Genomic DNA, 26767 nt, shown 5'->3' with positions numbered 1-26767 from the left:
AAGTTCCACACCTGAACCGGTAAAGCTGCTGACTCGCTGCACGTGTTCCACTCTGTGGAAGTGGAAGTTTTGTATTGTATTAATTGTGTGTGTGTGTGTGTGTGTGTGTGTGTGTGTGTGTGTGTGTGTCTCAGCTACGAGTTCTGCTCACCTGGAGGACTTGGCGTATCTGGATGAGCAGCGCCAGGCTCCGTTACGGACGTCCCTGCGAATGCCGCGGCAGAACTCAGGCGCCGGACGATCCGGGAATGACCTAAGAGGTGTGTGTGTGTGTGTGTGTGTGTGTGTGTGTGTGGTTTCCCATTCACACACTCACCGCTTCCCTTCATTGCCCATGTTGTTTGTCCTTCATCCTGCATATGAACCACTGACTCTCTCTCTCTCTCTCTCACTCTCTCTCTCTCTCTCTCACTCTCTCTCACTCTCTGTGTTTCTGTGTGTGTGCTGTTTGTGTGTGTGTCTCTCTCTCACTCTCTCTCTCTGTCTCTGTGTCTCTCTCTCTCTCTGTCTCTCTCATTCTCTCTCTCGGTGTCTCTCTCTCACTCTCTTTCTCTCTGTCTCTCTCTCACTCTCTCTGTGTCTCTCTCTCTCTGTGTCTCTCTCACTCTCTCTCTCTCTGTGTCTCTCTCTGTCTCTGTGTGTGTGTGTCTCTCTCACTCTCTCTCTCTCTCTCTGTGTGTGTCTCTCTCACTCTCTCTCTGTGTCTCTCTCACTCCCTCTGTGTGTCTCTCTCACTCTCTCTCTCTCTGTGTCTCTGTGTGTGTGTGTCTCTCTGTGTGTGTGTGTGTCTCTCTCTCTCTCTCTCTGTGTCTCTGTGTGTGTCTCTGTGTGTGTGTGTGTCTCTCTCTCTCTCTCTGTGTGTCTCTGTGTGTGTGTGTCTCTCTCTCTCTCTCTCTCTGTCTCTGTGTGTGTGTCTCTCTCTCTGTGTCTCTCACTTTGTCTGTCTCTCTCTCTCTCTGTCTCTCTCTCTCTTTCCTGTCCTGCACTAATAGCCTGCACTAGCATCCCAGCCTGGCAGTCTAACTCATGTAAGTTCTGCTCTGCTCCTGCTCACATCACCTTACCCTCCACTCACTCTGTGTGTGTCTCTACTCACGTGTGTAATAATCCTGAGCGTTACAGTGAACTCCAGAAGTGCACTTTCTGTATCAAACACGTGGCTTTCATTTTCAAAACGAACGAAAAAAAATAAGATCAGCGCAGCGATCTTTAACCCGCTCGTCTGCTAATAACACCTTCCGCTAGCCGCGTTACAGATATGACGACCATGAGGACGACTGCACCAAGGAACTCATGGGTCTTAATATTTTGTCATAAAGCATGTCATGCAAAGGATCACGGTGATGAAGGATAACGTGCATAAATATGCGTCGTGTGGAACCTTCAGAAGATGAATATAACACGATCGCTGGTATGCGCATAACCGTGGCCGTGATATTTAGTGAGGATCGTTCACACTGACTCCATGTAACCCTTTCCTTTGCGTGCGCTTTCCCCCCGTAACCATAGCGACGACGAGGCGACAGGCGCGTGCCGTTTCCGTTTTCAGTATTTTCAGGCCCGTCTTTGTTCTGAAGCAGCCTCAGATCAGACGTGTGGCATTTCACAGCACGGCTCAGACTTGCGTAAGCCACACACTGCCGTCCTGTCCTTTCAGCTAGCCTTCAACTGCCCTCTAGTGGTGAAGCTGTGGCATTACAGCCTAGTTACTCATGAGTTTAGTCTATTTTAACAGACAAAAAAAAAAATAGTGCTCAGTATGAGACGATACAAATGACTGAGCGCGGTACAACGGTTAGAGTTTTATTATTTATTAAAGATACTCCTCATCCATTTTTAGTTCCATTTAATGTTGCGAAACCAGTCAGCTGAAGATGAATCAACACCTTTCGACCAATCACAATCCAGAGGAAAGGAATAAAGGAAATGTAAATATGTATGATGTAGTATTACACGTACGCGTACCCGTTTTGATCCTCAGTCCGTGCCCGGATGTATTTATGAGCTCGTCGTATCCAGTCTAAACTCAATAAGCAGTGTCCTAACGTTCCCATCTTTCCCATAATGCAGTGCGGTTCGCACCGTACCGCGCGCCGGACATCGCCCTGAAGCCGCTGCTGTTCGAGGTGCCCAGTGTGACGCCTGATTCCGTGTTCACGGGACGGGAGTGGCTGTTCCAGGAAGTGGACGCTCAGCTGCGTGGAGGTGACGCCAGCAGTCGGGGCGTGGTCATCGTGGGCAACGTGGGTTTCGGCAAAACCGCCATCATCTCCCGCCTGGTGGCTCTGAGCTGCCACGGCAACCGCATGAGACAGATCGCCTCAGAGAGCCCGCACGCCTCGCCCAAACGTGAGTGTGTGTGTGTCTGTGTGTGAAGGTATTCATTATCATCATTTTAAACATAGAACAAGGACACACCCTATACACCATCTGTCTCTCTCTCTGTTGCTCACTGTCTCTTTCCCCGTCGCTTACTTTTGTCTCTCTGTCGCTCTTTCTTTCTGTCTGTGTCTCTGTCTGTCTCCCACTGCCCCTTTCTCTCATCTGTCGCTTTCTTTCTCTCTGTCTGTCCATCATTGCCCTTGTCTCTCTCTCAATCTGTCTCTGTCTCATTGTCCCTGTCCGCCTCCCATTGCCTCTTTCTCTCTATCTGTCTCTTTCTTTCTCTCGGTCTCTCTCTCGGTACTTCTGTCTGTCCCTCATTGTCCTTGTCTCTCTCTCATCGTCCCACTTTCTTTCTCTCTGTCTTCCTCGCTACCTCTTTCTTCCTGTCTTCCTTTCTCACTTTCCCTCTCTTTTTTTCTTCTCTCTCTCTCCCTTGCTCATATTCCGTCTCTCTCTCTATCTATATGTCTGTCTGTCCATCACATTCTGTCTCTCTCTCTCTCAGACGGAGACACGCTGCTCCTCAGTCAGCCCCAGTCAGCTCACGGGACGCTGGTAGGGGGCAGCAGTTGCCCCGGGACTCCTGAGATGAGGCGACGGCAGGAGGAGGCGCTCAGGAGACTCGCCTCTCAGGTCAGCTCCAGACCATTTTTTTTATCCTGCTCATGTAAACACATCTGCCGAGCCAGAATGCTGTCGGTACGTGACGTTATAATGCAGGTGTTCTACGAGACCTTCACGCTCGGCGTACGCTCAGGCACTGATTTAAGAACGAAATAAGATCCAGAGCGCAGAGACGGATCTGCGTGTTCACGTGGACTACACGTGATAACCGCCTGAATAAGGACAGCGAGGAAGCGACGATACGTCAAACTGAAACTCAAGTACAACCCTGATTAAAGGTGACGAGGAGCATCGGTTAACGTAAACTAAATCTGAATGTGTTTGTGTGGGTGTGTGTGCGCGCAGGTGGTGGCGTATCACTACTGCCAGGCGGATAACGCGTACACGTGTCTGGTGCCGGAGTTCGTACACAACATCGCGGCGTTGCTGTGTCGAGCCCCTCAGCTGCAGGCGTACAGAGAGCTCCTGCTGCGACAGCCGCACCTACAGAGCCTCCTCAGCCTGCGCTCCTGCGTCCAGGAACCGATCACGGCCTTCAGCCGCGGCCTGCTCGAACCGCTGCACGCGCTGCACAGGGGTGTGTATATATACACACACACACACATTTATACTGCGCTGTAAATGTATATCAACCTCAGCATTTCAGAAACGCGAGCCTCGTCGTCGTCGTCTCTTCACCCGACTGGTCTCTGTCCACGCTAACATCAGTGGGAAAAGAATCGCCGAGTCATTCTGCTTGCTAAACTGTGTCCACTGCGCCTCTGCGGCGTTACATTCACTACCGCGTGCCGAAATCGCTGCTAGCAAGCTAGATGTGGCGTGAGGTTAGCGTAGGACTAGCATGAAGTTAGCAAAGAATGGTATGGGATGATAATACTGTTAGCTCTACAGCCTCAGTCGATAAGTTGATTGATTGTTTTAGCATGGCCTAGCTGGTAGGCTGGTACATTGTTAGCATAATTAACCATTAGGGCTAATCACTAATCACTTTCTACAGTCCTAAGTTGACTCTTTGGATTTCGAGCGTTAGCATAGACTGGTATGAGGCTAAGTAATATTAGCAGTTAATCCGCTCCTGTTAAACTCGCTAGTTTGCGAAGAAGCGCTCAAGCGTTTGTTTCGACTCGGTGGCGCGGCGGTGTATTCCTGAGTTGCGTGAGGAAATCTAGCGCAGTAAATGTCGTGCATGGTGCTGTTTCAGAGCGTAAGGTGGCATGCGACGAAGACCTGATCGTCCTGATCGACGGCCTGAACGAAGCCGAGTTCCACAAACCGGATTACGGCGACACGATCGTCTCCTTCCTGTGTAAAACCATCGAGCGTTTCCCTCCGTGGCTTAAACTGGTGGTGACGGTCAGGACTTCGCTACAGGTGTGTGTATGATTCTCACACACACACACACACACACTCAGAGAGAAAGAGTGATTTTGGCATGTTAGCCTCGCCTGAAGTGAAGCTAGCATAGACTGACGTGATGTTAGCATAACTAATAACCTCATTATTTTCCATGGCCTTGAGTTTCTTGATGGTTTTAGCATGTTAGCATAGTCTGTAGCGTGTTTAGTGTAAAGTTAGTACAGTCTAGCATGATGTTAGCATAGATCGTTGTTAGCTTAGTAGGTAAGTAATGCTACCTACCTACAGGTTAGCCTGGCTTGGCGTGAATTACTACAGACTGGCATGTAGTTAGTATGACTAACCACACAACATTTAAACCCTTCCCCCCTCTCCTTCTCCGTTAGGACGTCACTCGGCCGCTGCCGTTCCACCGGATCTCTCTGGACCGTCTGGACGAGAGCGACGCCATCGATTCGGACCTGCAGGGTTACATCCTGCACCGCCTGCACTCCAGCCAGGAGATCCAAAACAACGTGGCGCTGAACGGGAAGCTGGACAACGCTGCCTTCGCCAAACTCAGCGCTCACCTGAAAGGCCTGAGCCGCGGCTCGTACCTGTACCTGAAGCTGACGCTCGACCTGATCGAAAAGGGCTACCTGGTCCTAAAGAGCTCCAGCTATAAGGTCAGCACCGAACTCCTTCTTTCCAGGGCAACATGGGGTTAGCGTGGACCAGTGTACTGTTAGCGTAGCCAAGAATTAGCGTTGCCTGATTCAAGGGTAGCGTGTTGTGAAATTAGCATACATGGAAGTTTTAGCATGTTAGCAAAGCCTAGCATAGCCTAAGATACTGGTGTGAGGTTAGTATAGTTAGCGGAGATCTATATTTGCAGTATTTGTACATTTCATGGTGTTTATCAGTGGTTTGTTTGTTTATTTATTTATTTATTTGTTGCTCAGGTGGTGCCGGTGAGCCTGGCCGAGGTGTACCTGCTGCTGCTGAACATGCGTTTCCCCACGCAGTCATCGTTCGAGCGAGTGCTGCCGCTGCTCAACGTGGCCGTGGCGTCCCTGCACCCGCTGACGGACGAGCAGGCGTTGGGGGCGGTGAACGCGGGGGTCGTACGCGGCGCGGCGCTCCACTGGGACGACTTCCAGCAGCGCGCCGAGCTCCTCGCACCCTTCCTCACAAAGAGGAGGGACGGCACGCGCATGTTCGTCCACGCCTCTTTCAGAGAGTGGCTCATCTGGAGAGAGGACGGAGAGAAGACCAAGTTCCTCTGTGACCCCAGGTCAGAGGTCAAAGGCCGTGAATTCTTTAAAACACCTTGAACAAATGCATGCACATGATTAATATTCTCTTTAGGTACAGTAGGTCCTTTTTTTATAGATATATTTTATTAACTGCGCTGCAATTAATCATAATTCATTATCTGCAGTATTAATTGGCATAGCTACAGCTGATATCGGATATCGGGTTTATTGATCAGGACGCGTTTGTTCAAAAATTCATTAATAGAATAGTTAACTGACTAAGTGTTTATTTACCTCCTAAGTGTAAACAAAATAATTACTACATTTTAAAAAAAATACACTTCATTAATTAGCTGTTCTAACGAGGACAACAAACATTTGGGCAGTTACATATACTAGAAATATTGTATTTAATATACTGCTTATTTATTTATTTTCATTTACTTTGAGTTTGTGTGTTTATAGTGTCATTGTGCTTATGCTTATCGTTTAGAGATACACCTCATTAATTACATGCGTTTAATGTACTATTAATGTATTTTATTTATTATTTTTTTTAGAGTTTTTATTTACAAAATAATTCATTCCTTGGGTATTATTTGTTTGTTTGTTTGCCGATAAGTATACGTTTGCTTATGCATAGAATTAAAAGCTACACTTTAATTACACATAATTAATTATTAACCTATTTTAGTATCATTTCTTAGCTGGTTCTTAGACTCAATTAATTTCATGTGTCTAATATGCTACTTATTTATTTTAATGTTTTATTTATTTATTTATTTATTTATGTATTTATTTGATTGTTTGTTTGCTTGTTTAGATATTATGGGTTGATTGTGTAGAATGTAACAGAAAGGACATTTTTGTTTGTTTAAAGAGTTAACGTAGAGTATCTCTGGAAATATGTGGAGTTTATGTAATGTGCTCAGTTTAGAATTTATTATTAAAAATGAAACAAATAAAACCTATGTTTGTTTTTTTTTTCAGTTTAATGGAAAAAAAATAGAAAAAAATGTAATTCTGTAAAGGTCAGGAAAGGGCATTCGTAATTCTTAAAAATATTCTTTATATATTAATTGTGATGCTGTTTATATAATGGTGATACTAATGTCATGATCTGTGTGTGTGTGTGTGTGTGTGTGTGTGTGTAGGAGCGGTCACACACTGCTAGCCTTCTGGTTCTCGCGGCAGGACGGCAAACTGAATCGTCAGCAAAGCATCGAGCTCGGCCACCACATTCTCAAAGCACACATCTTCAAGGTACACACACACACACACACACACTTGTGCATTTAAGCTTAGCGTGACACAAAGCTAACACACACATTAACACTCAGAATCACAGGAATGCTAGTTTTGATGGAATGTTTTTTTTTCCGCACAGGGTCTGAGTAAGAGGGTCGGGGTTTCCTCGTCTGTGCTGCAGGGGCTGTGGGTGTCATACAGTACAGAGGGTCTGTCTGCTGCTCTCGCATCCCTGCGCAACCTCTACACCCCCAACATCAAGGTAACACCATCTGACCATCATCAACACCACCAGCACCATCTCATCACATAACACCAAATCCGTATCACCAACACCATCTCATCACCACCATCACTAACACCATCACCACCTCACCATCACCACCATCACTAACACCATCACCACCTCACCATCACCAACACCATCTCATCACCACCATCACTAACACCATCACCAACACCATCTCATCACCACCATCACTAACACCATCACCACCTCACCATCACCAACACCATCTCATCAGCACCATCGCCAACACCATCTCACCAACACCAAATCCGTATCACTAACACCATCTCATCACCACCATCACTAACACCATCACCACCTCACCATCACCAACACCATCTCATCACCACCATCACTAACACCATCACCACCTCACCATCACCAACACCATCTCATCACCACCATCACTAAAACCAACTCCAACTCAGCATCACCTCACCATCACCAACACCACCATCGCCAACAGCATCTCACCAACACCAAATTTGTATCACCAACACCATCTCATCACCACCATCACTAATACCAACACCATCTCACCATCACCACCAACACCACCAATACCAAACCGTATCACCAACACCATCTCACCACCATCACTAACACCATCACCATCTCACCATCACTAACACCAACTCCATTTCACCATCACCAACCACACTAACACTAGCACCAACACTATTTCACCATCATCACCAGCACCATCCCATCTCACGCAAAATAGCAGCATGAATCCGTTTGTGTTTTCACACAATGCCTAGTTACGGTTGCTAAGATATGATTGGTTGAAATCTGACCCTAGATCACATTCAGCTCATATGTCTCTCTCTCTCTCTCTCTCTCTCTCTCTCTCTCTCTCTCTCACACTCTCTTTCTGATGTAGGTCTCTCGTTTGCTCATTCTGGGCGGAGCCAACGTGAACTATCGTACGGAGGTGTTGAACAACGCTCCGGTTCTGTGTGTGTATGCACACCTGGGTTATGTGGAGATGGTGATGCTGTTGCTGGAGTTTGGCGCTGACGTTAACGGAGCATCGGAGAGCGGCCTCACACCTCTGGGCTACGCAGCCGCCGCCGGTCACCTGACCATCATCACCACCCTCTGCTCAAAGAACGCACAGGTCAGTAGTGGGGGTTTGAACGGCCATGGTGGAGGTTGTGTGAGCAGCTCTGATTTAATAGTGTAATAGTGAATTTACCGAACTGTGAGAGTGCTGTAGATCCACCTGAGAAATAAAAACACTGATCTTACTCTGACCATGTGGCTGATTCTCTGTACATGCACAGTAATGCTGAAGGATGGATAGGTGGATGGATGGGTTTGTAAAGGATGAATAGAAGAATGGGTGGTTGGAGTTGTAAAGCATAGAAGGATGTGTGCAGTATGAATGGATGGAGTTGGAAAGGATGGATTGATAGATGTTTGGGTTAAAGGATTTGTAAAGAATGATTGATGGAGGGATGGAGAGATTTGTTAAAGATTGATGGAGTTGGAAAGGGTGGATGGATTGATGGAGTTAGAGAGGATGATTTGATAGAGGGTTGAGTAAAAGGATTTGTAAATAATGAATGGATGGATGGATGGATGGATGGATGGAGGGAGAGAGAGATTTGTGAAAGATGGAGGGAGTTGGAAAGGATGGATTGATGGATGGTTGGGTAAAAGGATTTGTAAGGAAGGATGGATGGATAGATGGAGGGGGTTGGATAGTAAGAATGGAGCGATGGATGGATTTGTGAAGTAAAAATGGATGCAAGGATGATTCAAAGGCTGGACAGAAGGATGTGGATGAATGGATAGATGAATGGATGGATTTGTGAAAGATGGATGGAGGAATAAATGGATTTTGGATGATGGATGGATGGATGGATGTATGATGGGTGAAAGATGGATGGATGGATGATGGGTAAAAGATGGATTTATGGATGGATGATGGGTGAAGGATGGATGGATGGATGTTGGATGGAAGTATGATGGGTGAAAGATGGATGGATGGATGGATGATGGGTGAAAGATGGATGGATGGATGTTGGATGGATGGATGATGGGTGAAAGATGGATGATGGGTGAAAGATGGATGAATGGATGGATGGATGGATGATGGGTGAAAGATGGATGAATGGATGGATGATGGGTGAAAGATGGATGGATGGATGTTGGATGGATGGATGATGGGTGAAAGATGGATGGATGGATGTTGGATGGATGGATGATGGGTGAAAGATGGATGGATGGATGGATGATGGGTGAAAGATGGATGGATGATGGGTGAAAGATGGATGGATGGATGGATGATGGGTGAAAGATGGATGGATGGATGTTGGATGGATGGATGATGGGTGAAAGATGGATGGATGGATGGATGATGGGTGAAAGATGGATGGATGGATGGATGGATGATGGGTGAAAGATGGATGGATGGATGTTGGATGGATGGATGATGGGTGAAAGATGGATGAATGGATGGATGATGGGTGAAAGATGGATGAATGGATGGATGGATGGATGATGGGTGAAAGATGGATGAATGGATGGATGATGGGTGAAAGATGGATGGATGGATGTTGGATGGATGGATGATGGGTGAAAGATGGATGGATGGATGGATGTTGGATGGATGGATGATCGGTGAAAGATGGGTGGATGGATTTTGGATGGATGGATGATGGATGGATGGATGGATGATGTGTGAAAGATGGATGGATGGATGGATGATGGGTGAAAGATGGATGGATGGATGTTGGATTGATGGATGGATGGATGGATGGATGATGGGTGAAAGATGGATGGATGGGTGGATGATGGGTGAAAGATGGATGGATGGATGGATGATGGGTGAAAGATGGATGGATGGATGTTGGATTGATGGATGGATGGATGGATGGATGATGGGTGAAAGATGGATGTATGGATGTTGGATGGATGGATGATGGCTGAAAGATGGATGGATCATATTTCACTTCTTCAGTCTTTTATTCTGTTTATGGATGTTCTTTGAGTTACAGTTGACTTTAAAAGATTTGATGTTAATAAAGCAGGTGTGTGTGTGTGTGTGTGTGTGTGTGTGTGTGTGTGTGTGTGTTAGGTGGACCATGTGGACAGGAACGGTCAGTGTCCCCTGGTGCACGCAGCTCTGAGAGGACACCTGGAGGTGGTGAAGTTCCTGCTGGAGTGTGAGTGGAACTCTGAGGTGGCGTTCAGCAAAACACACGCTGTACAGCAGGCTCTTATAGCAGCAGCTAGCATGGGTTATACTGAGGTACTCTCTCTCTCACACACACACACACACACACACACACACACAGCCTAGACCAAGCACTCACACTCCTGCATGTATGTGTGTGTGTGTGTAGATTGCTTCATACCTGCTGGACCTTCCAGAGAAAGACGAGGATGAGGAGGAGCGCCCTCACATCAACAGCTTCGACACACTGTGGGGGGAAACAGGTGTGTGTGTGTGTGTGTGTGTGTGTGTGTGTGTGTGTGTGTGTGTGTTGTTTAAAAGTAAATAAATATTATACATGTTTTCTGAAAGTGTTCTCTGTCTCTCACTATGTCTGTCTCTTTGTCTGTATCTCTCTCACTCTCTACTCTCACTATCTGTCTCTCTCTGTCTGTCTGTCTGTCTGTCTGTCTGTCTGTCTCACTCTCAGCTCTGACTGCAGCAGCAGGCAGAGGGAAGTTGGATGTGTGTAGGTTGTTGTTGGAGCAGGGAGCCGCCGTGTCTCAGCCTAACCGCCGTGGCATCGTGCCGCTGTTCAGCGCCGTCCGTCAGGGCCACTGGCAGGTGAGACACACACACACACACACACACACACACACTCACACACACACACACACACTGCCCCATAGCATAGGAGGGGTCCTCTATTAAGTTCACATTTTGGTGACAGAGTTGAGATGCCACCTGTATCATTATTCTGTGTGTGTGTGTGTGTGTGTGTGTGTGTGTGTGTGTTTAGATTGTGGAGCTGCTTCAGAATCACGGCGCCGATGTGAACATGGCAGATAAACAGGGCCGCACTCCTCTGATGGTGGCCGCATCTGAGGGTCACCTGGCCACGGCAGAGTTCCTGCTGGAGCAGGGTGAGTGTGTGTTCTCACAACACGCTAACGCTAGCACCATAGCGCGTCCGCGAACGGCACAGTCGAGAGCCGACGAGGAGTTGATTCATTTTCTACAACTCCTTCTTTCAATCAACACGCTTGTTCTATTACGGTATCGTTTCTATAGTAACAGCTCGTTCACAGGGACTCGTACAGGACAGGACCTGTCTCTCATCACTGACCCCTGTGACTCCGCCCACAGGTGCTTCATTGGCTCTGATGGATAAAGAGGGGCTCACGGCACTGAGCTGGGCGTGTCTGAAAGGCCACCTCCCATTGGTCCGCACGTTGGTGGAGAGAGGAGCGGAGACGGCTCACGCCGACAAGAGCGGCCGTACGCCGCTGGACCTCGCCGCGTTCTACGGAGACTCGGAAGTGGTGAGAACATTTCCCCTGCCCTTATATGGATTTCCTGTGCCTTAGTAATGGGACTGAAATGCTAAGCCTTCGATGTGTGTGTGTGTGTGTGTGTGTGTGTTTGTTTTGCACAGGTACAGTTCCTGGTGGAGCACGGCGCCATGATCGAGCATGTCGACTACAGCGGCATGAGGCCTCTGGACCGAGCCGTGGGCTGCAGGAACACATCGGTGGTGGTGGCCCTGCTGAAGAAGGGTGCCAAGATAGGTAAGAGAGAGAGAGCGAGAGAAAGCGAGAGAAAGAGAGAGAGAGATAGACAGAGACAGGACAATAAGACAGGGAGCTGGAGGAATGAAGGCAGACAAGCAGGAGGACGTTTTAAGTGGAACACACCACAGCACTGACACTAACAATCAGCTTCAATAAGTGCACATTCCATACATTTCCATATTACAATCAGGACAGGTAAGAAAGAGTGCATTTAAATATTAATTAGCATAAAACCTTACTTAACTATGTGTGAGGGTATAGTGTATTCAATTTCTCAGTCGAGTCTTAAAAGTTAAAAACAATATACCATTCTATTTTTCACTATAAGTCATATATTTCTAGTAGTAATATGAATTGGACCTTTATTTATTTATTTATTTATTTATTTATTATTAAATATAAGGATTAATAAACAATTCAGGTAGAGGCTTCTTCATGCTATGCTTTATTTATTTATTTGTTTGTTTACACTGTTTAAAAAAAAAAGCATCCACATTTATCTGTTATTTATTTGTGTGATTTTATACGGGAGGAAGAAGTATTTATCCCCAAGACGAACCACATCCGTTAATATAATATTGTCTGTTTGTTTTTGTTTTTTTTTAGATGTATGTGTTTTTTTTGTTTTTTTTTTATTATAATTTTATGTATAACCAACCAAAATATCCATGCAATAGAAATCAAAGTACGTAACTGTAAATGAGTCGAGACCGCGACGAGGGGATGCTTTATCAACGTAAAGTGAATACGCAAAAGTAAAAGCACTTTTTAAAAATTTAAAAACTCATACTGGAAAATAAAGCCTTCGTCCAGTTCTTATTCAGTTCTGAGGCTTTATTACTCCTCTGTGTAATTCCAAAAAAAAAATTAATAGAAAGAATTGTTGTTGTTTTTTTTTTAATGAAAATGTTAATCCCGTGTGTAAAATAGCTTTAAAAACGGATGAGCAAACAGCATTGTTTACTGTAGGCATGTGATCCATGCCATGTTCAGATCACAGCTCATACATCTGCAGTAAAAATACAGAAAAGTGCACGGGCTAAATGAATGACTTCTAAAACCGTTACAGCACTTCCGGGGTTTCACGATGGTGCGTCGTGGTGGAACACCGTGGTAACTATGGTTTGAGGCCAACCCGAAAGTTTTTTTATATTCGAGACGCTTCGTCCGTAACGCACAAACTGATTCGAAGGCGAAGTTACCAAACAGGAAGTGAGGCAGTAACTCTGCAACAACTTGACCTTTTGCCTTCAAATGGAGTACATCTCTTTAAGAACAACCACCGATGGTCCTGATGGCTTCTGGTCTTCTTCTGTCGCGGGGAAGTTGTGGGGCCTGAAAGTGCTTGGGCCCTTAATCGCTGCTTGTCAGTATATTAGCTTGTATTATCAGAAATAGCTGGATGTTAATGCGGTGGTGTGTCTGTACGGACTTACTTCATGCAACGCCTTCAACTAAAGAGATCTGGTGAAGTAAATACATGTTTTGAAAACATTCTATAAACGTTACACTACACCAAAACCCCGGGGTTTCATTTCAGCCGAATGCACCGACATAGCGGTGATTCATCATCAATGTGTACTGAGAGGCCACTAATGCTGCTGCTCCTGCTTTTAACCCTGCTGTGCGTTCGCTGCTCTTCTTCTCCTCTCATTTCACGCCTTTTCACACCTCTCACTTGGTTCTGTCTCTCTTCCTGAATCTTACTTATCCCTCTCTCCGGGCCGACATCGGACCTCTAACCCCGTGGTGATTCGTTCACCCCACTCCCCTGTCTCCCTGTCGCTTGCGTGACCTCCCCCTCACCTCCCTCTCTCTCTCTCTCCATAAGCAGGATGTCAGACCCTCCCCAGCAGGGCCAGAGGTAAACCCCTTCCTCACCTGTGTGTGCGCCCTCATCTGCCATTTCCAACCATTATTTGTATATGTGTGACCCACTCCACATCAGTACCCTTCTTTGATGGTCTCCTTGTATGTGGTGTCCTCGTAGAAGCTCGTGGACCGAAGCACAAATCAGTCCAGTGATACTCTTTGATGTATGCCGTTATGATGCCTGCCAAGATAACAGACCGATCCCAAGCCCCGCCCACACTCGGTTACCGTTGCTATGTAGGTCAGTCTGGAGTCATCAAGTTAAGTGGCTAGCCCAGGAGATCAGTTTTAGAAAGGTTTCAAGTAGGAAAGGTTTTGGATTCTGGTTGGTCAGAAGATCTGTTTTAATGGTAACACTGCTCCGATTATTTTCCCGTAACAGCATGCCCCAAAGTGTTTTATTCCTTATTCATCAAATGGATGACAGCAAAACAAAAAAAAAAAAGATCTGATGCTCTCAGCTTGAACTGGTCCCAAAGCGTATTTGACGAGAACAAAGAAAAACAACTCAGAATTCCTGCTCCGAACGTTGGGACGATCTCCTCAACCCTGAGTCAAGCAAGCGACGTCATATCAGCATGGCTTCCGAGTTAAGTCGAACACAGCATTAGTAAGAACAATCCACACTACACTGGCTTTAGATTAACGAACAGCAATTGAGACTGGACAGCTAGCCTTTAGCTAATATTGTTCCCCGGGCATACGTTATGTTGTGACCATATCAAAATACATTCATGGGGAATGTTGGAGAACATGCGAAGAACATTGCCAGACAGCAGAGGTTAGTAAGCAGAGATTTGATGGGCAAGAAACTAAGATGGTTCTTGGGATTGGTCAAGTTCTAGCCTGAAGGCACATATGCATGAGTGCATGTCTGGAAATGCATGAATGACGGTGATGGATTTTTTTCTCTACGCAACATGAACACATGATTCAGGAAATCATGTCTAGTGTTCCCAAACTCCATGACTCATTTGTTGCATGGTTTGCAGTGCTTTCTGCTCTGCCTGCTTGATCTGTCTTGTCTCCATTTACTTTTAAATCCGAGACCTTCTCAGTACCGGTGTGTCAAACAGAGTGTGTGATCTAACAAAATAGTCCATCATGCAAAGTGTTTGGGGGATAATTTGCATACCAGCCGGCTACTTCAACTAATGTAAGTGATCTTACAAATCTGGGTTGCTACGGTAAACGCTACTGTTAAGTAAATCGCTGAGAACATGACGCCCATCTTCCTGTGACCAGTGCAAGCTAGATTCTCTCCCGTGTTAGCGTCACCCGTACAGGTGTACAGTAGTGGTAAGCAGTGCCACTAACTGAGTTCTGGTACATCGACAGTATCCCCAGTGTTGGTGGATGAGTGTCTTTTCTTCTGTAATCAGGGCTAATTTTCCACAATGTGGATGCTCACTGTTTTAGGATAGCGTAGTATGCCATACTTATCAGTATACGTAGGGGTGGGGTTGGGAGGACTGGACAACATGGAGGCAGTTCCTGATTTGTATATTAATCTATATTCAGAGATTCAGCCCCTTCCATTTGCTGTACTCCTGACCCTTTGACCCCTGGGAGCACAGCTAAGGGAATGTGTTGTGCATCTTGTATTTTGGTTGTGTGATCAGTCATTGTCTTTCTTTTGTTGCCGGACTACTGACGTTTTGTGTATACCGTTTGTGTATCGCTATATGGAGTTTCCGTTCTTCAGTGGTTTTCAGTCTGGGTTTTGAAATGGAAGAAAAAATTTCAACCATGGATTCATCTAATCCTCTAAAGCCTGGAAGAACATACCGGAGATCGTTGGTAGCACTGGCGATTGTACTAGTACATAGTTAGTACAGTTAGCCTGCTTTGCTAATCTGCCAAAGAAGCGAGCATGTTAGCATGTAAATCAAACAACCAGTTCCTCACTGATTAGTGCATTGTATTTAATTGCTTAAGAACTGTTTAATTACAACTATTTGGAACTACAAGAAACGCCGGACATGCCACGCCCAGCAAGTGACATGTCTCTTGCTACAGTAGTGTGAACATAGCGATAAAGTGCATGGCGCTCCACCACCAAGACTGAGAACCACTGACGATATGGATTTGATCTCTTATTATTATCAACCAGAGACAAAGATATAAAGATGTTGCGTCTTTCAGAGGTGCCCTTGAATGAACTGCTTGTTCCCATCGAGCGTGTTAGCATGACTCCGCTCACTTCCTGTTTGCTACAGGTCCAGCAACGTGGGCCATGGCCACCTCCAAGCCAGACATCATGATAGTCCTCCTGAGCAAGCTGATTGAGGAAGGAGATGGATTCTACAAGGTCAGTCTCTCTCCAAACGTCAAATAATAATTGATGACACTGTAGTAGATCAGTAGAGATCTCTACATTCTTACCTAGCTACCTACTTTCCTTCCTTCACCTAGATTACTTCTTGCCTACACACCAGCCTTCTCCCCTGCTGTCATTCCTTCTTATATATACTATACATACATCCATTACATCTGTCTTTCCTTTCCCATTTTCTCCTTGCTAGCTAGCCATCTTTCTTTCAGACTTCCTTCCCTTCTCTCTACCCACCTTTTCTGCCTGCCTTCCTTCGTTCCTACCTACCTGCATACCTTTCTACCTACCCACCTTCCTTGCTTTGTTTTGTTCCTGTATATATATATACGTTCTCGATTTCCATTTTCCCCTACCTACCGTCTTTCCTTCCCAGCCACATTCCTTTCTTCCGTCCTACTTACCTTTCTATCCACCCACATTGTCCTCCTCCCTACCTTCACTCCATCTAACTACCCATCTTCCTTTCTACCTTCCTACCTACCCATTTATCATCCTGCTTCAGTTATGTCTTTCATTCTTACCTACATACCCACCTTACATCTTTCTTTTCATCTTTCCTCCATTCCTACCTACCCACCTTGCTATGTACCTACCTTACTTCCTTCTGTACATCCTTTCTGCATGCCCTTCATCTTTCGCATCGTCCTTCCATCAACCTTCCTTCCCACCCTTACAGTAGCTCCCTAACCTGCAAACCATCTCTCTCACTCTTCTTACTTACCTACCTAGGTTCGTCTCTCCGTTCTTCTTCCCTTCATACCTGCCCCCATGCCTTTCTTCCTCACTTCCATCCCTTCTTCCTACCTTGCCCTTAACCCATGCAACTACCTCAGTTCTAACCTCCATCCCGTCTTCCTACCTTATGTTTTATCTACCTGCCTGCCTACCTTCCTTCTTTCCTTTCTTCCTTCCTTCCTTCCCTCCAGTCTACAGTCCTTCCTTCCCCTCTTTACATGCTAACCGCAGTGTTTCGTGCTCTAACAGAAGGGAAAGGTGAAGGAGGCAGCCCAGCGCTATCAGTACGCGCTGAAGAAGTTCCCTCGCGAAGGTTTCACAGAGGACCTGAAGAGTTTCCGCGAGCTTAAAGTCTCCCTGCTGCTCAACCTGTCCCGTTGCCGCCGCAAAATGAACGTTAGTAAACGAGCTATTATTAACTGTCTCGAGAGTGTCGATTTTTTTTTTTACGCAGAACGAAGCGAGACCAGTCATATTTGAGTTCTGTTAATGGATATAAAGGGTGTTTTCATATCACGGTGCCACCCGTACTGCTATAGAATATCTGTGCACATTTACGCTCATTTATTTGGAAATTTCATCCAAAAGTGAGGCAGAATCCTACCCATGCACTGAGATTTGAAAAAGTTTGGGTGTTAGTGGCGTGATGCTGCTGAATTCATTCAGTCTTTCCAGATGTAATTATGGCGACATCTGACCAACATCATCACTTTTCATCCCAACCACCCTTTTTTTGTTTTTTTTTTCAGCCCTGTGTAAAAGAAGGGATGTAGTCTGTCTTGAGATTGTTTTTAGATAGATTTAGACACAACAGACTTAGTATTGTCGCAATAGTCTGGGCACATATAAAAGTCACTGTGTTAAAAGCACCCCCTGGTGGGGATGAAAATATTGCTTTATAGAGTCTGTAAGTGTGTGTGTGTGTGTGTGTGTTCAGTCCCTTATATCGGTGTATGTGAGGGTACTTCACTATTTTGGGCTCAAGTTGATGCAGTTCATAATGAGTGTGTCCATGATGTCAAATTATCATATGTATGTTCTGAATGTGTGTGTTCATATCAAACCATGTATGTATGTATGTATATGTGTGCGTGTGTGCATGTGTGTGTATGCATGTGACTAGCCCTACATGCCTCCATGTGAACGGCTCTGTGTATGACTGTCGGCCCTGTTGTTGCTTGCAGGACTTTGGCATGGCGGAGGAGTTTGCCTCCAGAGCTCTAGAGTTGAAACCCAAATCCTATGAGGCCTTTTACGCACGAGCCCGCGCCAAACGCAGCAGCAGGTAACCGTAGCAACAATCAGGAAGGGCGCTGGGACCTAAACCTCCTACTTGAATCTAATCTAGTAATCTCAGTAATGAGGTGAAATCTCACCCGGGTAGCGTTACTCTTAGGATAAGGAGGCTCGTTTTCCTACATTTCAACATTATTTTTTTATTCTGCAGACTTTCCATCTGTCACATCACATCTTTATTTCAACATTTTCAGATTATTTTCACGATTAACAACACACACAGAACGTTACCCGCCACAGCTCCGTTGTTGGACTGTGGTCCAGTGTTCGTTTGAGAAGGGTGCAGTGGTTTTTTTGTTTTTTTTTCCCCCCAGCATTTTAAAGGTGCAGTTTGTAACATCTGTAAGTGTTTCTAGAGCTGTAATAATGACAGGAACAATTAAAAGCTGTTATACGTAATATTGCCCTGCAGTGGATGCCCTCATTAGTGTCTTCATTTCAGGATTTTAGTTTAATATTCTGATTTCGATTTCTGGCCCAGAAATAATCTCCACTTGCATGCAGGACAGAATGAATAGGCCTCACGTCTTTTCCATAAAGTGTCCTGTAAAGTGCCCTGAACTTAAAATTCAGATGCCTGTCGGTGATGACCCTGTGGCTGTCCTTCGGTCCCGGAACCACTGACGGTCGACCTCATACCGAACAATCTCTTAATCTAAGATATTGTTGAGAGGTGTGGCTGAAGTCGGCGGTGAGAAATTGTCCGTCGTTGAAAAAAGGCTCTCGTTTAACTCCTGGCCGTTCAACATATTTTGCTAGTTCACTGTCCAGTTTGTTCAGTTTTGGGGTTATAATGTATCTCAAACTATACTGGCTGTTATGTAATTCAGTCAAGCACTGCAACATGTCGTCACTCTGACCGCCCGTTCCAAAAGAAAATACTTTCGTCAAATCACAGCTCTCGAGATGTTTCACAGGGGCCTTTAAAATGCAATTCAGGAGGCCTATGTAGTTTCAAACAGGGGGACTGGGGTTGGTTGAGGGGAAGATGAGCATGGTTTTATTTGCACTTTGCAGGGAGCAGAGAGCTCTAAACTTTGCACATAAACATAAATGTCTAATAGTTGGTGTGTTTTTTTTTTCTCCACATAACACTCATAAATCTACACATAACACTCTCTCTCTCTCTCTCTCTCTCTCTCTCTCTCTCTGTGTGTGTGTGTGTGTAGGCAGTTCCACGCAGCCCTGGAGGACCTGAGTGAAGCCATACGCCTGTGTCCCAATAACCGCGAGATCCAGCGTCTGCTGCAGCGTGTGGAGGAGGAGTGTCGCCAAGTCGCTGAGCAACAGCAGCTGGATCCGCCTCCTTCCCCTCCTCATGAGCAAGCCCCGCCAATGGCGCCGCATCCTCCTCCGCTGGAGCCCCGCCTGTCTGACATGGAGCCAGTGCAGGACCTGTTTGAAGAGGAGGAAGATTACCTGGAGCAGGACTTGGATGGTCTTCCACTAGCTGTGACTGCCGAGCCACGTTCCAGTCCTTCAGGTCTGCCTGTCATTCAGAACATGCCACCTTCCCCAAGCCACTTGCCCTACCTTTCTGGAAGTGTATCCATGGGCCAGGCCTACGATCTGCGACCCAGTCCTCCTTCCATGTCCTCGCCGACCCGCCAGGGTTACCAGTCCACCTCTCCGTCGCTCTCTCCAACTCACCAGACCTCCCACTATCGTCCAAGCCCCCCTCACACCTCCCCGGCCCATCAAGCTTCCTCTTCTTCCTCCTCCTCATCCTACCACTTCAGCCCCCCTCCCTCACCTTTACGTCGTGGAGCCTACACCTCCGAGAATGCAGCCATCTACAGACCACAGTCTGCCTCTGTCAGCACAAACCGCTATCAACAAGAGGCGCTTTCCGGCAGGCCCAAATCGCCGCTGGCTAAAATGGGCAGCCAACGCTCACTGCAGCAGCAAACCCAGTGGCTGCAGCCAGCCAAGGCCCAGATCGTCCGCACAAATCAGACCAGTGGCTCGGTCCACTCCAGCACTTACTCTCACGTGGCCCAGTCCATGAGGGGACACGTTCCTGGGGATGTTGACGAGCTTGGGGAGGTGGCCTACTCAAGCCCACTGCAAATTCAGGGCAGTGTGTACATAGAAGATGAGCTCCCTCAGAGGCCCTCACATGCATACAGGCCCAGCATCGCAGGCCCTCGTTATGGTCACATTCCACCGCAGATCAGCCGCAGCCAGTCAGCTGCTTATTATCCTGTGCAGCCACATGAAATTGAGCGCCAGCCTCAGTTATCATCACCCGAGCACCCTCACGGTCTCCGGCGCCCACTAAGTGCCACTGGCCCTACACCACGGCCACTCATCCACTCTCAGAGCACTGGCCTGCGCTTCTCACCCTCCAGCAGCAGTCTGGCAGCAGGATCCACCTCTAACTTAGGTCCAGGCTTCCGGCCCTCGGCTTCAGCACAACAAATGGAGATCCCACTGAAGCTGGCGTACGAGGGTGGATACAGCGATGACCTGTCACCAGTTTCTCCACCACAAGGCACTGATATGCGACTTTTAGGGGGGACATACCCAGGCGAGGCTATGCGGGCACGCAGCACACCCTTCATGGGTATCATAGACAAGACAGCGCGGACTCAACAGTTTCTTCAGCAACCTTCGTCCTCTTCCTCTTCATCGCGCACTTGGGCCGTGTCGTCTTTAGACACTGTGGTCTCCAGCCCTGCCACGTCACCTGGCAACATGACCTATGGGCACCTTGCCTACTACAATCGCACCAACAACGCCCACAACGGACACCTAGTGGAGGACGACTACTATCGGCCAGATAACGCAGGCCGGGTGAGTCAGGGACCTACGTACCCAGACGTTAAGGTGGCGCGAACGCTGCCGGTCTCACAGGCCTATCAGGACAGTGACTACAGACAGGTGGGACATGGGGAGCGCCAAGGCCCTTCCTCTCCTATCAAACCAAAGAGGCCCTTTGTTGAGTCCAATGTTTGAGGCACACCTTGTAAATATGGACAAGGACTCATGTGGTTTTCCCCCTCACTTTGATGTAATCCCATCTTAAAACTGAATATATGGACCTGAATGAAGATGTTGTAGAAAGCATCTGCTTTGGGATCAGGATCCACGCAGGACGCTTCAGGAGCCACAATTGGAGTGGGCCACCATAACTGCTGTATGCTAGCTAGAGATGCGGCAATACGGGATAATAGTAGGGATGATAGATGATACAGATAGTCTGACCCCATGTGATTTTCAGACAAGGGACATTTCATCAGTGGTCACCTTAGGCTTTGTTATTTAGGCAGAGTACTACAGAGCATAATGGGTCCAATATGCAGGACTTGTGCAAACACATGTGGCGATTTAACCCTAAAATTGCATCGGTATAAATTGCGATATGTAGGAAGTGGTGGAAGAGAGCTTTTCAACAGCCAGCATTTACTCCTGACACACCAAGCTATCCGTTGCCCTTAGTTTTTACTGCATTTCACACACAGTTAGCGCTAGCCGACTGATTAAATGCCTCCGCATACTTCACGGGGAGACAACATTTGGCTGGCTGCTACAAGAAAATGTGGCGTAACTGCACATGGCAAACAAACAGTGCTCGTTGTGTCGTGCACATGGCAGCTGGGCAAACTGCACGGACAAACACGCTACGCTCGCTACAAACGAGGCGTGGCCAAACTAATTCCTCACAAGATGGATGAATTTGAAGAGCAGCCTTCTTTGTACTGTAGTCAGATAAATCGCCACGAAATTTTAATAGCGCCCCCTGCAGTACTGGAAGTCTTGAAAAACGACAGAGACCGTGCGAGCTTGTAAGCAGGCTTTACGCAAACCTCCAAATTATGTACGCTGCGGTTTTAAGTGTTGAATAATGGTCGGCGAGCCGGAGAAAGCTGTTTGATTGGCTGCTCAGCCGAGAAAATTGTTAAAGGGAAAGAAAGAATTGTTCTGTTTTTTTTAAAAAATCTGCTCTACCCACGTTTGCACCAAAGAAACAAAGCAAGATCATTTAACCAGGTTTAAGGCGATGTCAAAATGATAGCTAGGCTAGTGTGTTAGGTTAAATAAAATTCATACTCCTGGACTAAATACTGTAGTAGGGCATGACCGTATATAGGTACTTATTCTGGTACAACATACATGGAATTCCAGGCTTCATCTTCTTCTGGCTTCACTGGAAATTTGAATACAGACTATCGCCCCCTGCTGATAAGAAAAGCTATTTTGGCTGTCCAAGTGTGTTCGCGAGATTTTTTGACAATTGCTTGGTATGTCAGGGTCCTAAGTCCGAATGTTTTGCAAGGCCTTAGTGATGCCTCCTGCCTACATAATGCATTACAACATTTTCACACTGTGTCGAGTGCACAATTTGTCCAAAATCCCGCACCTTAGGAGAGCAGTCTAAATTTCGTTCCCCTCGTACCTCTAGGGGAATTGTTCGAACGAGCCGTTATGCTTCCAGGCTCTGTCCTTGACCTGAAGCTTTCCTGAAGCCTCTTCTGTATATATGGCTGTAAAAGGTGATCCCAAATCAACGTGTACATATCTAAAGTAAGGGCAGGAAATAGGGAATATTTATCAATTTAAGTTATGTTTGTACAAAATTATATATATATATATATATACATATATATACATACTTTATTTTGCTCTTGGTGCCGTCGTGCTCCGCTTTCTTCTTCCTGATACGTCAGTAATGTGAATTTTTATTATTATTTTTCTTATCTGCTTTAAGGGCCATTCCCTCGATGGTTTAAAATGCTGTGCTGTGGTTTCCGGACTTCAGGAGGTGCCGCAACGTTCAGGAGCGTGATCTCAAACGTACAAACAGAAACGTTATTAGCGCGCGAAAGATTTTTTTTATTATTGTTATTTGGGAGAGGACAAGGTCGCTTCTGTTCGAAAGGAGAGGATTCTTTAGAGTTTTACACGCTTTTCCAGATCTCTCACGTAATTTCTCACGCTTTCACAAAAAGGTTATTCATCCTCTCGCGTTGTATTTATTTCCTTATTTTTAAAAAAAAAAAAATTTCTTCTTTTTTAAAGAGATTTTTAACCATTTGGAAGGGTTTCCATTAAAACACTTGATTACGCTGTGTGTTCAATCATCTTTCTGTTTCCCCTTCTTTCCTTTCAGCACCGTTTCCCTTTGTACGCTCACAGGACGGGAGTCTTCGTGTCCTCTGTTTTAGCCAATCATTTTCGACTGCTGTTGAAAAAAAAAAAAAAAAAAAAAAAAAGGTGTTTGTTTTTTCTCTCTAATGTGCTGAAAACCCTTTTTTTTTTTTAAGGTTGACGTGTAAATGATTGTACAAATTATGCTTAATTAGAATGCATGCTCTTTGCTGATGCACACATTAACGTGTGTGTGTGTGTGTGTGTGTGAGTTTTCATATATATATATATATATATATATATATATATATATATATATATATATATATATATATATATATATATATCAAATAGAAAGCGAGGGAAGGACTGTGCTTCAATCATTTCCCTGATTCCCACATTTTTTTCCCCACACAGTTTTTTGCGTTGTTTTTTTTTTGTTTGTTTGTTTTTGTTTTTCTAATTTTATTTCAATTTTATAATGTTTCAGTTGTATTTTGTCTGAAATCTAGGCTTTGCTATTAGCGGAATTCTCTGTACATGGGTTTTTAAGTTGGAGTAAAAGCAGAGAGAGAAAAGAAGAAGAAGAAAAAAAAACGCTTTCAGAAACATGAATGCATTTTTAATCCTGTTCCACGATTGTAAACTGTACAATCAACTGTATGTAAAGGAGAAAATAATGTACTAATTTAAGAATTCAAAGAAACTCCCTCGGGGGGAAACGATTAGTGGCTGCGACGAGTCTTGTTTTATTCCAGGTACATTTACGCATTTAATCTTGATACAGGTTTGAAAAAAGAAAGAAAGAAAGAACAACAGATTCCACGTTAAAGGAATACTCCAGCAGTTTTATTTATTTGTTTGTTTGTTTGTTTATTTATTCTTAATCTCTGTCCCCTGAACCCGTGATATGTGCGTGCGATTACCTCTGACGGGGAACTGAGGAAAACCAGAAATCCTCTATACTTCCAACTCACACGTTGTACGCGTTGTAACCATGACAACGAACGCCCTTACCGTTTCTAGCTAGTGCCGGCTAACGAACTAGGCCGAGCTTGTGCGCTGGATTCGATTTATTATTCTCGATAAAGCCGATGAAGTGAAACGCATCACCTTCGCTCGCTGTCTTTTTCCACAGACACGTCGTCTTCTATGTCTGTCTGTTTTTTGTTTTTTTTTCCCCTTGCCCCTCCCCCAACTTGTGATTGGTCATAAGTTTAAAAGCATATCCTGAAAAGCTGTGACCAAAAAAAAAACAGGTCTTTCTTGACGCTTTTCCACAATTTATCTCCCTTCTGAAGGCATCCCGTGTCTGACTGGGTGAAGTAAACAGATTTCATGAACAAACACAACCGGCTTAATATTCGACAAAAACACCTTTTTTGTTGTTGTTGTTGTTGTTTGTTTTTTTTTGGACTGAATTCAACAGCTGCCCTTACCTTAGACCTTCATTATTTATAAGTGAGTTTGGATTTCTTTTCTTTCTCAGTCGGTGACATTCTGCTCACTGGTAAACACACACACACACACACACACACACACACACACACACACACACACACTACCGATCCAGCGGATAGAGATTAGGGTGAGAAACACTGAAGTATTCCTGTTTAACACGTGATCAGAAGGATTAATGAGTAACGTGTAGGAGAAGTGACCGTACCGAGGCGATACACACGGCACGTAACCGTGTGATTAGCTAACAGCCCACCGCACACAACACCGACACGGTAGGCATCCGTATTATAATACAGCGACACTGTCTTAAACGATTACGCGATTTCCGAGATATCGTCGGTATATTTTTTATCTTTTTAATAACAGATTACAAATTAAATGGTACTGAATGGATGCTTCTGATTTGACGTAATTATCTTCTTTCTTTCTTTTTTTTAAACGTAATCTTCTTTTGTCTTTGTCGGCGTTAAAGAAAAGTCCAACTCGCTTTTATGTTCATCATTTAATACTGTTTTGCAGACAGTTTGTTGGCTAAATTATAAAGCGTGATGCGCATCGTATACGGTTGAAAAGTCCTGAAACATCGTGATATATGATATGATATTTCTGGCGTATCGCCCAGCCCTACAACACAGTACTGACGGTTCAGAACTCGGTATTAAAGCTGCAACATTGATTTTAGCCTGTCGAATTGTGCATGTGTGTGCGTGTGTGTGTGTGTGTGTGTGTGTGTGTGTGCACTTTTGGTTTTTTCGACACTAACTTTAACAGCAACGGCACCGCCAGAGATCAATGACACACATAAACATCATTTAGTACTAAAGACTATTAGATTATTATTCCACATTCCGTTCATTACATCCTGTTATTATGACTTCATATCTCCGTAACAACTCCTCTATTTTAATATCTTATTTCATCCTGTTATTCAAGTCTTATTATTTAAAGATATTGTGCTAGTTCAACTTACTATCTCATTATTTCGACATATACATATATCGACATATATATATATATGTATGTTTTATGAATATTGAACACAGTTCATTGAATTAAGAATACTTAAAATAATCTAAATCAACCTCTGGTTTAATTCTGCTTTAATCTGGGAAAGGGCACACCGAATAAGAATCATAAGCTAATATTCAATAAACTGTTAAATATTGAGTCTGAATAACAAGATGACCTGAAATAAGGATAAATAAGTCGGAATTGGGAGGTTTCACGTGGAAATAACGGCATGCTCTTGAAATGAAGGGTCGTGAAGTGAAAATAACAGAACGCTCTGTTGACATAATGACATCTCGATTTTTTTTTTTTTTCTTTCACATTTTGTGGGTCAGGGCTCGCGGTAAACAGAGAAAATATCTCCTTTGACGTGGCAATGACGTTTCCTCGGGTCGCCGTGGTGTGCGTCCGCAGCTTCTAGCTTTCCGTGTGTAAATATTGCAGAAATATTTCCGCTTGATATGACACTGAGAAATATTACCCAAGGCACAGAATCACTGAGCACACCCGGTGCAGTTTGAAATCGCGCAGTGCGTCCGGAGCTGTGGAAATGATATCATTGTAAACATATCTAAAATAAATAAATAAATAAATAAATACAAATAAAAAGTGAAGGGATTTTACTTTTCGGCCTGTGAAACGAGCTGACGACACCCCCCGCCTCACCCCCGTGCAAGCCCCGCCCCCTTTCCCCCCATAAAAGGCGACGTAAGGTGTGCACGGTTTCAACGTGGTGGTGGGTGTGGCTATAAAACGTACAAAAACTACACAAACTGCTCCTTTATACAATCTAACACACATTTCATCATCCGTTCAGCCCGGAGTCTTTTATTCCTCTTGTTCCACAGCAGTTTGACAAAAAAAAAAAAAAATGTATCATCAAAGAATGGCACGCGGTACATTTTATCCATTTATAGCTACTTTTAATGTTGTGGCATGTCCAAGAAACAAGTTTTTACGTTACGTTTTAGCTGCTTTAAATATAAACGTAGGTTATGGCAGATATAAACGGTCGTTCCCTCACGAGCCTTTCTTTCATCCACTCTTGAAGTTATTGTGACAAAAAAAATAAATAAATACGCCGCTTGTTTTGTTACA

At 45.1% G+C, this 26767-nt stretch overlaps 1 protein-coding gene across 7 annotated transcripts in view; it reads left to right on the top strand.

The window, feature by feature from the left end:
• tanc2a (tetratricopeptide repeat, ankyrin repeat and coiled-coil containing 2a) overlaps positions 1-23925 on the top strand; it is a 132344-nt gene extending 108419 nt beyond the window's left edge. For 5 of the 7 annotated variants that reach the window (XM_017454424.3, XM_017454420.3, XM_017454421.3 and 2 more), the window contains 21 exons: positions 135-260; positions 993-1028; positions 2071-2349; positions 2891-3018; positions 3355-3586; positions 4211-4380; positions 4752-5030; positions 5307-5638; positions 6755-6863; positions 6988-7110; positions 8021-8257; positions 10223-10396; positions 10491-10584; positions 10791-10924; positions 11100-11223; positions 11447-11622; positions 11736-11868; positions 15963-16054; positions 17063-17209; positions 17998-18098; positions 19279-23925. In XM_017454424.3, the coding sequence (XP_017309913.1) occupies positions 135-260; positions 993-1028; positions 2071-2349; positions 2891-3018; positions 3355-3586; positions 4211-4380; positions 4752-5030; positions 5307-5638; positions 6755-6863; positions 6988-7110; positions 8021-8257; positions 10223-10396; positions 10491-10584; positions 10791-10924; positions 11100-11223; positions 11447-11622; positions 11736-11868; positions 15963-16054; positions 17063-17209; positions 17998-18098; positions 19279-21067 (5015 nt within the window). In that variant the 3' untranslated portion in view covers positions 21068-23925. The remainder of the gene's footprint in view (positions 1-134; positions 261-992; positions 1029-2070; positions 2350-2890; positions 3019-3354; positions 3587-4210; positions 4381-4751; positions 5031-5306; positions 5639-6754; positions 6864-6987; positions 7111-8020; positions 8258-10222; positions 10397-10490; positions 10585-10790; positions 10925-11099; positions 11224-11446; positions 11623-11735; positions 11869-15962; positions 16055-17062; positions 17210-17997; positions 18099-19278) is intronic. The other 2 variants (XM_047150589.2, XM_017454419.3) reach the window with 1 other exon arrangement.
• Positions 23926-26767: the final 2842 nt, after the last annotated feature.

Source organism: Ictalurus punctatus, chromosome 24 (assembly GCF_001660625.3).
Source record: "Ictalurus punctatus breed USDA103 chromosome 24, Coco_2.0, whole genome shotgun sequence".
NCBI lineage: Eukaryota > Metazoa > Chordata > Actinopteri > Siluriformes > Ictaluridae > Ictalurus > Ictalurus punctatus.
This window is presented reverse-complemented; position numbering and strand designations above follow the sequence as displayed.